The sequence below is a fragment of the Rhinoraja longicauda genome, chromosome 3 (genome assembly GCF_053455715.1).
Source record: "Rhinoraja longicauda isolate Sanriku21f chromosome 3, sRhiLon1.1, whole genome shotgun sequence".
Taxonomy (NCBI): Eukaryota; Metazoa; Chordata; class Chondrichthyes; order Rajiformes; family Arhynchobatidae; genus Rhinoraja; species Rhinoraja longicauda.
Genome location: NC_135955.1, coordinates 52,300,117 through 52,314,419, shown reverse-complemented (window position 1 = coordinate 52,314,419; position 14,303 = coordinate 52,300,117). Strand labels below are relative to the sequence as shown.

General features: G+C 41.2%; 1 protein-coding gene across 7 annotated transcripts in view; it reads right to left on the bottom strand.

Annotated features, from left to right (window-relative positions):
* The window catches only part of sema4d (sema domain, immunoglobulin domain (Ig), transmembrane domain (TM) and short cytoplasmic domain, (semaphorin) 4D), a 169,107-nt gene that overhangs the window by 82,376 nt on the left and 72,428 nt on the right, over positions 1 to 14,303 (bottom strand). For all 7 annotated transcript variants that reach the window (XR_013547055.1, XM_078396119.1, XM_078396120.1 and 4 more), the window contains 4 exons: positions 8,298 to 8,443; positions 4,374 to 4,436; positions 1,032 to 1,130; positions 853 to 946 (listed from right to left, as the gene is read on the bottom strand). Coding sequence is in view for 6 of the 7 variants with exons in the window: in XM_078396119.1 (XP_078252245.1) it covers positions 853 to 946; positions 1,032 to 1,130; positions 4,374 to 4,436; positions 8,298 to 8,443 (402 nt within the window). In the remaining variant the exon portion in view is untranslated. The remainder of the gene's footprint in view (positions 1 to 852; positions 947 to 1,031; positions 1,131 to 4,373; positions 4,437 to 8,297; positions 8,444 to 14,303) is intronic.

Genomic DNA, 14,303 nt, shown 5'->3' with positions numbered 1-14,303 from the left:
CTCTATCTAGCTCTCTCTTGAATGTATTCAGATAATTGGCTTCCACTGCCTTCTGAGGCAGAGAATTCCACAGATTCACAACTCTCTGACTGAAAAAGTTTTTCCTCATCTCCGTTCTAAATAGCCTACCCCATATTCTTAAACTGTGGCCCATTGTTCTGGACTCCCCCAACATTGGGAACATGTTTCCTGCCTCTAACGTGTCCAACCCCTTAATAATCTTATACGTTTCGATAAGATCCCCTCTCATCCTTCTAAATTCCAGTGTATACAAGCCTAGTCGCTCCAGTCTTTCAACATATGACAGTCCTGCCATTCCGGGAATTAACCTAGTAAACCTATGCTGCACGCCCTCAATAGCAAGAATATCCTTCCTCAAATTTGGAGACCAAAACTGCACACAGTACTCCAGGTGCGGTCTCACTAGGGCCCTGTACAACTGCAGAAGGACCTCTTTGCTCCTATACTCCTCCTCTTGTTATTCACTGCCTGCTGTACCTGCGTGCTTCCTTTCAGTGACTGATGCACTAGGACACCCAGATCTCGTTGTACGTCCCCTTTTCCTAACTTGAGTCCGCTGTCATCAACAATTTCAATCCTCATACAAGACGAAAAGTCATACAGCAGAGGAGCTTCTAGTTAAAGAAAGACTTTTCTCCAGCAAAAACTTTTCAAACGACAAGACAAGCCAGACCTGGAAAGTACCATAAGCCTTTCTTACTGCGTGACATCAGTTCGATTGTACTTAATCACAGTTTTTTTAGACAAATAAATTAAAGAAAATGCCAAAAATTTCATGTAGACTAAAATGTACATGCTGAACAAGTGCATAACGTACAACTGAATACTTACCAACCATGATGGAGGCATATTTTTGAGCAGGATCAAATGGACACTTGCCCTTGCCTTCCTCATATCTCTGTTGCAGAGTAAAACTCTTAATCGACTACGAGTGTAAAAGAGTGTGAAATAAGTTATTTAAGTTGATAAAGCAGAATAAGTTCCACCAAATGTTAAAAATTCATACTTACAAGGTAATCACATTTTGGTTGAAATGCAAAAGTCCCACATACATAGAGAGTTTCACTGTCATATTCATGCAAGATTCGTACGTAGTTCAAGCATTCTGTCTACAGAAAAATAATAAATGCATTCAGTTATCAGTCAATTCCTATAACGATACAGGTTACAGTCAACGTATTTACATATCTTAGTACTGATGATCATTACAAGCTTGTTTCCAGAACTTTGTTTGGTGACCCAGCAAGGTAACAAGAATAAACGTGATACAAAATAAAATAGAGAATGCTGGGTATACTCAATGGTGGGGCAGCATCTGCAGAGAGAGAAAAACGGGATTCATGTTTCCGAGCAATGAACTTATATCAGAACTGGAAAAGAGAAAAAACAAGCAAGTGTTTTTAAGTTGCAAGGAAGGAAGAAAAAAAGGAATGTTTAGGCAAGGAAGGAACATAGTTTTGTCCAGTTCATACCAAATCTGTTTGTAACATGCAAGAAAAAATGATGAATGCTTATTAATCATAGTTCATCTGGCTTAAGTAATTGAAATAAAAGGAATTGAATAGACACCAAGAGAAACAGTAAAAACTCAAGAATACTGAAATAAAGGAAAATGCTGGAAAGAGTCAGCAGGTCATGTTATGCCTATGGGGAGATATAAACTGAGTTAATATTAAAGGTGCATGACAATAAGGGGAACTGATCAATTCTAGCACAAACAGGGTAATCTGAAATTGCAGAATTCAACTGCAACTTTACCGAATGAAAGATGAGCCACTGTTCCACGAACTTACAGTAGGCTTTGCTGAAACCGTGAAGGAGGTCAACAGGTAGAAAGATTGGAATTCGGATGTTGAACTAAAATGACAGGTAACCACAAGTTTAAACTGAGGTGTGTAGGAACTTTGCACAGAGTGTGGTGAATTTCTGGAATTCTCCATCACGGACTCGAGAAGGTTTAAGGAGATGCTGCTATTGGTGGAAAGTATAAAGTTTAAGATTGCAGACATGCAAGGCAAGTTTCAATCAATCTTGAAACCACAAAGTTATATCAATAAACATCTCTGTCTGTGAAGAGCAGACCACTGGTTCACAGGGCTCGGAAACTAACATGATCATGAAGCACCATCTCGCGATCGTTTCGCTCAACACCTTCGCTCAGTCTGCCTTAACCAACCGGATCTCCCGGTGGCTGAGCACTTCAACTCCCCCTCCCACTCCCAATCTGACCTATCTGTCATGGGCCTCCTCCACTGTCATAGTGAGGCCCATCACAAATTGGAGGAACAGCACCTCATATTTCGCTTGGGCAGCTTACAGCCCAGCAGTATGAACATTGACTTCTCTAACTTTAGATAGCTCCTCTGCCCCTCTCTTCCCCTCCCCTTCCCAGTTCTCCCACTGTTTTCCAGTCTCCACCTATATCCTTTCTTTGTCCCACCCCCCAACATCAGTCTGAAGAAGGGTCTCGACCCGAAACGTCACCCATTCCTTCTCTCCTGAGATGCTGCCTGACCCGCTCAGTTACTCCAGCATTTTGTGATACCATGAAGCACCACCATATGCGTGAACTAAATGTACGAACAATAAAGCTATATCAACTGGCCTACATCAAGCCAAGCATCACGTATATTGAAGCAAGATATTGTACACAACTGTGACAGTGGCTAAGGGAGGTTCCAGACTGGGTACTTTGCCTCTTCCTGGCATCAAACATGGTCATAGGCATATTGTGTCAATTAGTATCTTGATGTTTGTGTGCTCAATCAGCTCTTATAATACTGTAATTACAAAAGGGATCCAGAAACTTTTAGGGTATAAATGTGAACTAGATGGCCCCAAAAGGTAATTGAATATTCACAGTTGGTCTTGTTAGTTAAGATGTGGTCCCACTGTAAATATCTAATTCTATGGACACAATTGTCCACACTCAAAACATTGAGCATAACTATGCAATTTTGACTATTGAAATCATATTTAATTACTTGGTGTTTTCTTTGTGCTAAGGAATATAAAAACCTCATATTTTAAGTTCAGAAGATTCTACCACCAGGACTTCCAAGTATTTCTATATGTGCTGAATGAAGACATGTTATTTCTGCATGATCTCTGCACAGCTCATTTGAAGTGACACAAGAAGCTAGATCTTCAGGCATTTTTAAGATGGATGTTGATTTATGGAAGGTCACGGAATTGGGGCTATGGGGAAACTTGCAAAGAAAAGGTGATATTTCCTGGATCATCTTTCCATATTGAACAGCTGGGGGAAGCGGAGCCCTAAGGGCCAAATGGCCTGCTCCTGTCCCAATCCTTCAGTCACTTGCATCCTTATGTTTAGGATCACTGTCAAAAATGTCTCTGAAAATGGTCCTCTGAGCTGCATGTTTTCTCCAATGTAAAGGACACTTCATGATGAGCACCAAATGAGAGGCACTTGAATTGGAGGATGTCCAGGTGAAATTGAAGTAGAAGTAGAAGGTGACCTGGAAGGCCAGACTGGCTCCCTAGATGGTGGGACATCTCTACAGCAGGTGATGACAGGAGTTTTTCTACCCCCCCCCCCCTCCCCCCACCACTTCCTTTGGAATGTAAAGATCAAATTGCCATTGCATCGAGCCATACAGCCATGGGTGTACAGAGAATAGGGCAAGGAACTGAACACACAACATTTAAGGGCACCACAGTTGAGGCTTGGGGTGGAGCAAATTTTATAACCAAGGAAGGTCTAACCTACTGAGATCTGCTGGTCAAGATGTCTAGAAGTCATTTGCAGTTGAAGGACAACATCTAGAGGTTTAGGGATGATCTTTTTGAATTATGGGATAGTAGCCTTAACTGTAATCAATGCATAGGATTCTGATACAGGTGTTCTTATCTGACAAGATAAGATGGTGAACTGGAGTCATCCAGAGACATATTTTTCCTGTATGTGAATTGCAGGAAAATTGTAGCTTAGCTGAATGGACGACGGGAACAAATGTGGGCCATCAATAGACGATAGATAGTAGGTGCAGGAGTAGGCCATTCGGCCCTTCGAGCCAGCACCACCATTCAATGTGATCATGGCTGATCATTTTCAATCAGTACCCTGTTCCTGCCTTCTCCCCATACCCCCTGACTCCACTATCCTTAAGAGCTCTATCTAGCTCTCTCTTGAATCCTTCAAAGCACATACAAAACACAAATTGTGCAAAATAAAATGTTTCAACAGGTGAATTAAGTCGGAGGGAGGGACAGGGGACTGCTTAAATGGGCTAATAGGGCCATTTGCCCTATTAGCTTTTTTCAAATTTTGATTAACCACTTCATTTTATATCTTGGGACATTTACAATCTGATCGTTTGAAAGATTACCTCTTTGGATTTCCCTTTAGCAGCACATTCACGTTGTTGTTCTTCTGAGACTTTCCAGAAGACCTAAAATAAAAAGTACAGCCACAGTAATAAATGTTGGAAATAAGCCAGAAATTCAGGATTGACATTCTACTATAATTGTCCAGAATCATCAGTTAACATGGTAGCAATCAATGGCTGGTATTCTTGGACTTGATTCATCTTAAAAACAATGTCATCAGAATGGTGCTATTATAATTAATATATTGAACTGTTCATTTGGGTGGGATACATTTCCAAGAGAGTTCTCCAAGATAAAAAAACTTGCTCACAGTTCAAATGATTGTACAAGTCACAAAACATTTCTACTTCATCAAAAGTAATGTGGCAGAAAAGTCCCTCCAATCCTACATCCAATAACAAGGCCATATTTCCACCAATTTCTCAGACCAACAGCCAACAAAGACTTGTGCCACCCAGTTAAATCCACATGGAATCTAACAGGGTGAACTTTTAGAGACTTAGCTGCCCCTTGGCTGGGAAGTCTACTTAGTCTGCACCAGGGAATGAACAGATTCCCCTGTGCAAGTACAGGGGAACCAATTGAAATGAATGGGGGGAAAAAAACACGTGGAGGTGAAAAGGTCATTGAATTAAGTAAGATTATTTACCGAAGCTTGATCAAACTTTATTTTTTTAATTTTTGACAAGTTCTGGGTGGTTGTGAACATTCATGAGTGTTATTCAAAGTTATTCCTTCACTTCAGGAATTTCTGCTTTTGAGGATTTTAAGGAAAGTATATTTGATGTGTACCACTTGGATTATAAGAAGCTTTGGACAAGTTCCACATGACAATCGGTCACACATGCAAAATACCAGTGTGTCTAAGGGAGAGTGGCCAATTGGCTTTAAAGCATGCTCTTTACATATAGCAGAAAGCAAACGCCAACAATTGATAGTGTTTTTTTAGTAACTGCTCAGAATCCTATTACCAATTGCATTCTAAACATAGCACAAAAAGTAAGGAAATGTGTGTTTGGTAGATTATTTCTTTGTTGTAACAATGCTTCTTGGCAATAAATCATATACCGTTGGAAAGTATATGGGTTCTGCCCATGAAAAATTTGCCAAATCTTCTCTGCCAATGCCAAACAGCTTATTCTGCTGTTGCTATTGACTCTTGTTGAGAGCTTCTGGTACCCCCAGGTGCTGACAAGAATGGGATGCCATCCCACAACAGTGTGTGACCAGGCTGGTGACCAGCATGAGGAGGAGGTGCCAGGCTGTTATGGCTGTGTATGGTTCTTCCGCACGCTACTGTGGCTCCTGTTTATTAAATGAATAAATTGTTAAATTGCCAATATGTCTTGTTTCTTCAGACTTCAATCATCCAATCCACCAAACAACACCGAACAAGAGTCAATGGCAGAATAAGCTGTTTGGCATTGGCAGAGAAGATTTGGCAAATTTTTCATGGGCGCAACCCATATACTCAGCTCTGCTGCTCATCCCACAAATGCATGTTCCTTACAAATGTGGCACCATTTAAAAGGGAAATAAACAGGCTTTCCAACGGTATAAGATTTATTGCCAGGAAGCATTGTTACAACAAAGAAATAATCTACCAAACACAAATTTCCTTACTTTTTGTGCTATGTTTATAAGACAGTCATATACTTTTTCCAATATATTCACGATTTTGGCTTAGATGTAGGGGATCATGATTAAATTTACAGTTTGAAAAAATTGGCAGTGTGGTTGGCAGGAGGAAAGCTTCTGACTGTAGTAACATTTGGATGGGTCTGGCCACAAGGTCAGAAAATGGGCAAATGGTTCTTAATCCAGAGATGCGTGACCCAATACATTTGGAGAGATGCAAAAAAGGGAACATACAGGGAAGAAATAACAGTGAGGATAAAAAGAAAAGTCTGATTGAGTTCAGATCAACAAAAGTCCAGACAGGAACTTTAATTTTTTATTGATTATTGTTCCCCTGATCACTGAACCCAAAAGCACGAGGAACATCAGATTTTGTTTAGTTTAGAGATATAGCATGGAAACAGGCCCTTCCCAAACCATAAATAGACAAAATGCTGGAGTAACTCAGCGGGACAGGCAGCATCTCTGAAGAGAAAGAATGGGTGACGTTTCGGGTCGAGACCCTTCTTCAGACTGATGTCAGGGGAGTGGGCAGGACAAAGATAGAATATAGTTGGAGACAGTAAGACTGGTGGGAGAACTCGGAAGGAGAGGGGATGGAGAGAGAGGGAAAGCAAGGGCTATTTGATATTAGAGAAGTCAATGTTCATACCGCTGGGGTGTAAACTACCCAAGTGAAATATAAGGTGCTGTTCCTCCAATTTCCACTGGGCCTCACTCTGACAATGGAGGAGGCCCAGGAAAGAAAGGTCAGATTGGGAATGGGAGGGAGAGTTGAAGTGCTAAGCATCCAGGAGATCAGGTAAATTAAGACGGACTGAGCGGAGATAATTAACTACAGAACTATCAGATTAGAAACTTTGCCAGCCCCTCATTGTATTCATAACAAATAGAAGTGGCCAAAAAGCTGAGTAAAAGTCATAGTATTACAAAAATCGTAAGAACAGAAATCGTGCCAGTTGACCAGAGAATGGTGAATATTATAAGAAAATAACTGCAGATGCTGGTACAAATCGATTTATGGTGAATATTAGTTGTCTTCTAAAATCAGCAAGAAACAAACCAGAAAATTATAGGTCTTATCTCTACAGTTAAAGAGCTACTTAGGGACAGCTAACTTGGATTTATTAAAGATAGTGTTTTGTTTTCTGAGAATATAGCCAGAACTAATGCAGTAGAAAGCACATACGTGGAGATTTCTCAAGATGTTTACCAAGGAGCTGCAATAATTTTAGGCTTAGAACATGAGATGCACAGCACATGCAAAATACGACTTTAACATTTTCTTCCGATCAGGCAATGTGTTTGATGTAGAAACAAGGAATTGCAAATGCTGATTTACAACAACAAAAAAGACACAACATGCTGGAATAACTCAGCAGATCAGGCAGCATCTCCGGAGAACATGGATAGCTGACTTTTTGGGTCGGAACACTTCTTCAGATTAAATTGTGGTGGGGGTGGGGGAGTAGAAAGTTGGAAGATAGGAGCAGGACAAAGTCTGGCAAGTTATAGGTGGATATAGGTGAGGGAGTGGGTTTGATACGCCAGAGATGGAAAGACAGAAGGTGTGAGACAAAAGGATGAGTTTTGCATTGTGAAGCCCGAGGAAGGATTATAGGTGGAAGGGGAGAGGAGAAATAGGTGAGAGTGCAGGTGGGGCACAGGGAAGACGGAGGGAGGGGAGAGAAGTGTAGTTTTGGTAACGTACAGTGGTGTGGTGTGTATAATGGTGTGCCCAAGGGTTCTTGGCCGGGATTTCCGTTTTCTATTTACATCAAACATTTGACAGGTGCAAAAGTGGAATATCATGTTTACCAATGAAATTAAGAAGAAAGATGGGTTAGTGGTGGATTTTAATATACAAGAACAAGGCTCACACTTGTGGGATATGAGTAGAACAACATCTAGGGGTGGAGCCATCTACATCTTTAAATAGATAGGCATGGGTGGGAGTCACAAAAGAAATGTTGAATGATTGGGTTTAGTTATTATTGATTTTAAGCAAGTTTTTGCAACTAAAACCCAACCTCCTAAAAAAAACTCCGGAAGACATACCCAAGCCCTGCTGACATTCTTGGAATTATACCAAATAGCACTAAACTCAGAAAAGTGCATAATATTAAGGGGTTTAACATTTCCCTAATGCAGGGTAGAGGACACAGAAAGGTTGGGGAACATAGAAACAATGGTGCTGGCTAAACATGTGAAGGGTAAAAGCAGCAACAAATGCAATGAGTTTGCCGGAGATAAATTGACAAGTATATATATTATTTAAAAGTTACCGCGTGTTTTTTATCCGAAATATCTGACATGTTCACAGCAAAGATGGCTTCCTGGGCACCCACATACAACACTCCTCGATCTTCATTAAGCAACAGTGTGGAGTAATTTGACACCCCAGTAGCAGAAAACGTAACCAAGGACATCTCTGCAAATAATCATAACGAACATTAGTACCAAGTTTTAACAAGATGGCTTCAAAAATTATTATTCAGCATCGCATTTTATGATTTAAGTGCCAAATGGTGCTGTGGCTCAATAAACTATGTATCTGCACCTGGAAGAGAAAAAACCCATTAAGTTCAGATGTGTCCAAGAATGATCAGTTAAAACTCTTTCCCTTGTCAGTCTAGTCCGTTTTCTCAGATTGCTAGCTTCCAGTCCATTGCTCAGCATATCTGACCTCACAAACTGGACCACCGCTGTGGGCAATAGCAAGGTTCAGACTGGTGTAATATCACATGGTCTTCTGAGATTGAGGCTAATGTTTGATGCCGAGAGAATGTGGTGTCTTACAATTCATAAACACTATTTGAACTGGCGTTCAATTTTACTAAAGTAATTTGTGATGGGTGGTTTTATTTTGTCTTTTGTTCTATCCTGGACAATCTGGCAATCATTCATTATCATTTTCTTTCTGAAAGAGTCACAATACTGGTATAATTGATGCTCTAGATATAGTCAAATTCTGATAAGGCTACATAATCATAGATAATTTTCTAACCTGCAACTGCACATAATGATATTTTCATTGAGTCGTAGAGCTATGCAGCATGGAAACAAGCCCTTAGGCCTACCTTGTCCAACCTGACAAGTTGGCATCCTGGGCTAAGCCTGTCCTAAGATGAGATTAGTTTATTGCCATATACGGCAGGATGAGAAGTTCCTTGATCACATGAAACTCAGAGTAAACCAGATACAGTAATGATAAATACAAAAAAATACAAATGCAGAATAGTAGAATGGGGTACAATTGTAGTGCATTTAAAGTAGTACAAAAATATTGATACAATAAATAAATATATGAATGAGATCAGATAAGTGTAAAGAGTACATGGCAGTACCTCCAGGAAGGAGTTATAAAGAAGTGACTGGTTCAGGAGGTTAATAACAGTGGGGAAGAAGTCATTCTTAAATCTGGACGTTGTGTTTCAAGCTCTTGCATCTTCTCCCAGAAGGTTGAACAGAAAAAATGTAACAGGCGATTAGCTAATTTTCCCTGTCGACACTTCCAGCCTTTCAGATACAATGCACTGTGAAGATGGACTGGATGGAAGTACGGGCTGACTGATGGATTTGCCGTGTTCACCACTCTCTGCAGGCTCAGATAGTTCACACAGCACAGTTGCCTTACTAAACTGAGATGCATCTTATCTGAATAAATTTCTGATTTGTACTTGTACAAGTTAGAGGAAATCCGTGCGGATTCAATTTCTTGGTAATTACATAATATTCAGAAAATGTTCAAAAAGCTGCCTGCGACGTTTGGTGCAGCGAGGGGGGGGGGGGGTCAGACTGAGTCACTTTTACATCTAGGACCCAATTCTTCACCAATAAGGTGTCACATTTTAGAATATTTACTTTGGAGGCAAAAGCTCAACCAATTTTGTTTTCTCTTACAGGATGATGACAATTTGATGATTAAAACCAAAGCTTTATTTTTTCACAACTTTAAATGGGAACAGAGGAATACGTTTTCGACCATCCAGCGTCACACACCACATACTATTCACTGGATGTGCATTTCTCAATTTCAACTGGCGGTTTTCTCTAACCACATTCCTCTTGAACAGGCATTTATTCTCCTCCCCTAGTTGTATCCCTTTTACAGTGATGATGAAGGATCAGACTGTAACTTGGTTTCAAAAATGGAAGGAACTGAAGTATGCTCCTCAATCCCAGATATTCCTTTAGGGATCGGGTGCATTCCTGGAGGAGTATTGGGGATTAAAGAGCATACTTAACAAGGAACTCGGGAGGGCAAAAAAGGGGACACGAGGGAGCTCTGACAGATAAGATTAAGGAGAATCCAAAATGGATCTTATATATATTAAGGGAAAAGGGTAACTAGAGGGTCCCACAGAAAGCAAAGTGTGGATTTTCAGGAGTTAGGGAAGGTGCTCAGTTGATATTTATTTTATATTTTACCATGGAGAAAGACATGAAGATGTGGGAACTTGGGACAGGTAGCGGAGATGTTTTGAGGACCGTCCATTTGATAGTTGAGAATATGCTGTATGTCCCAAGATGTATGAAGGCTAATAAATCTCCCAGGCCTGATCAAATATAGCTAAAGTCACTGTGAGAAGCTAAAGAAGACAGTGCTGAGATATATGATCCATCGTTAGACGCGGGCGAGGTGCCAGACGCCTGGAGGGTGACTAATGTTGTCTATTTAACCAAGGTTGGCGAGGGCAGTGCTGCAGATGTAGTCTACATGGACTTCAGCAAGGCCTTTGATAAGGTCCTGCATGGTGATAAGTTTGTATTCTGGATATCACAAGGTAAGAGGAGCATTCTCTCAAACTGGTTCCTTTCTTCCCACCCACCTCAAAACTCTTCTTCATCGCCACTGTTCCTCCCAAATCTTTCCTCCTATTCTCAATCTCCCTCCTAACTCTCCTGCGCCCCAGCCACCCTCCCCTCTCCATTGATGATCCTGTTGCCCAGCTGATCAAATGGCAGGAGTCATCAGAATCAAAGACAGCATTAGCTCCAATCCTAGAAAACTGTGCCAAGTAGGATCAGGATTCACTTCCAGAGTTGGGTTGTTTGAGGGAGTGGGAGAAGGCGATGGAGAGAAAGAGAATCCAACATTGGGTTCGGACAGAAGTTGGTTGAATATTAATGGCGTGTGAGCTATTGTGGATGGCAGGTGATCACATGCCACTGTTTGAACACCTCTGGTCTAAAATGCAACATGACATTACCTCTCACTTAAATCTATTAAAAAGTGATTGAAAGATAATAGGATCGTGCATCCTGTGGTTTCACACAGTTTTCCACAACTTCCTGTTCTTATTTCACAAACAAACAAAATGTTAACTCTGGTGCAGATGACAGTGCAAAGCGGCAAAACATTGGTCAGTAGCACTTCCCTTTATAAAAATGGTGCAATGTAGTTCAATTTTAATTTGCTCCAGACATGAATGATCTTGCAATCTCCCGTGAAATTTTTTTGTTTCCTCTTTTTAAAGTTCATAAGTCAGATTTTAATCATTTTCTTCACCAAATACCCCAAACAATATAACGCCCATGAAGGGCACTATTAATGTTGCTAAATTAGTCTGCATAATTGAACAATGGCAAATTATACTTAAGATAGACACAAAATGGTGGGAGTAACTCAGCGGAACAGGCAGCATCTCTGGAGAGAAGGAATGGGTGACGTTTCGGATCGAGATCCTTCTTCAGACGCAAGTCTCAGACAGACCAATTCCTTCGCTCCAGAGACGCTGTCCATCCCGCTGAGTTACTCCAGCATTTTGTGTCCATCTTCGGTGTATACCAGCATCCGGAGTTCCTTCCTATACAAATTATACTTAATTTTTAGATGGTCTTGAATGTGGACATTTTATTGTATTTTTAACTGCAACGATTTCTTGCTGTTAAATGCAAATTCTTGTTGAACTCAAACAACAGGCAATTTACTCAACAATTTACACATTATCTGGAGGGAAATGGACAGACTGCCCTTCGGTTGGGACCCTCCTTCAAACACAGGAAAGAAAGCATCCTATCGGAATGCATCACCACTTTGTTTGAGGATGCAGACCAATCCATCACACAAACCAGGCTCCATGTGCACAATCAACTCATCCACACTTCACTCTGCCTCAGGAAAGCAGCCAACATAAACAAAGATCACTGCAATGATGTACTGTAGGTCTTTTGGCCTCCCAATAGCCAGTGGGATATTGAGGACAGAGGAGAGTGAGAGTGGGATATTGAGGACAGAGGAGAGTCAGACAACAGAAAGACGCAAAAAGAACAAGTTTGTAGTGGGTGACTAACTTCTCCAATATTAATTGGGTTTTATTCAGTGGAAAAGGCTTCAACAAGGCAGAATTTATTAGGTATATTCAAGAGGGCTTCTTGAAGCAGTGTATGGATACTCCGAGGGAATATTATGGAATGTGCATTTGGATATAAACCTGATCAGATGACTGGTGTTTCAATGGAAGGGTATTTTAGAAACTGTGACCACAACTGCACAAGGTTTGAGATAGTTATTATGAATGAGAATGGTCCTTTGGGAAAAGTAATAAATTGGAGAATGGCAAATTACAACATTATTAGGTAGGAGTTGGGGAGAGTAAATTGAGAGCCAGGAATGAGATGGTTAACCTATGATGAGCGTTTGTCAGCACTGGGCCTGTACTCGCTGGAGTTTAGAAGAATGAGGAGGGACCTCGTTGAAACATACAGAATAGTGAAAGGCTTGGACAGAGTGGATGTGGAGAGGATGTTTCCACTAGTGGGAGAGTTTAGGACTAGAGGTCATCGCCTCAGAATTAAAGGATGTTCTTTTGGGAAGGAGATGAGAAATTTCTTCAGTCAGAGGGTGGCGAATCTGTGGATTTTTTTGCCACAGAAGGTTATGGAGGACAAGTCTGTGGATATTTTTTAAGGCAGAGATAGATAGATTCTTGATTAGTACAGGTGTCAGAGGTTATAGGGAGAAGGCAGGAGAATGAGGTTAGGAGGGAGAGATAGATCAGCCATGATTGAATGGCAGAGTCGACGATGGGCTGAATAGCATAATTCTACTCCTATCATTTATGACCGTAGCACCATTATTGAGCAAGTCCACATCAGATCAATTGGCCTGTTCCTGTGCTGTTACACTTTTGTGTTCTATGCACACCCTGGTAATTCCCACATCGCCCCTCTCCCTTTGGGCAGGTCTATAAATGGTTGAAATCATGTCTCACCTGAATGAGGAACACTTCTTCCCTGCTGTTATCAGACCTCAAACACAAAATTCTACCTGGTTATGGTCCTAGCACTTTATTTTTACACTTTCTCCACAGCTGTCACACTACATTCTGCACTCTGCTCCTAAACCATATGCAAACCATACACAAAAGGAAGCAAAGAGGTCCTTCTGCAGTTGTACAGGGCCCTAGTGAGACCGCACCTGGAGTACCTGGAGCAGTTTTGGTCTCCAAATTTGAGGAAGGATATTCTTGCTATTGAGGGCGTGCAGCGTATGTTTACTAGGTTAATTCCCGGAATGGCGGGACTGTCATATGTTGAAAGACTGGAGCGACTAGGCTTGTATACACTGGAATTTAGAAGGATGAGAGGGGATCTTATCATAAGATTATTAAGGAGTTGGACATGTTAGAGGCAGAAATCGCGTTCCCAATGTTGGGGGAGTCCAGAACCAGGGGCCACGGTTTAAGAATAAGGGGTAGGCCATTTAGAACGGAGATGAGGAAAACCTTTTTCAGTCAGAGTTGTGAATCTGTGGAATTCTCTGTCTCAGAGGGCAGTGGAGGCCAATTCTCTGAATGCATTCAAGAGAGAGCTAGATAGAGCTCTTAAGGATAGCGGAGTCAGGGGGTATGAGGAGAAGGCAGGAACGGGGTACTGATTGAGAATGACCAGCCATGATCACATTGAATGGTGGTGCTGGCTCGAAGGGCCGAATGGCCTACTCCTGCACCTATTGTCTATTGTTTGATTGTATGCATGTTTGGTATGATTTGCCTATTAGCACACCAAAAGGCATTTCCACTATATCTCTATGGACATTACAATAACAAACCAATACCAAGAAAAGCAAAACCCCTCCCACCAAGGCCACAGATATTGGGAGTAAACACCCATTCCGGCCAGGATATGAACAACTCTGTTTGGGCTCTGGCCCCTCAGTGGACTGTTAAAACGATATTAAGCCCAACAATAAGTAGTGCCAACAGAATGCATTTCCTTTGCATTGGCAGGTGAGTCACTACACATGTGAAAGATTACCTCAAGGTGGTGTGATCACTTACATCTCA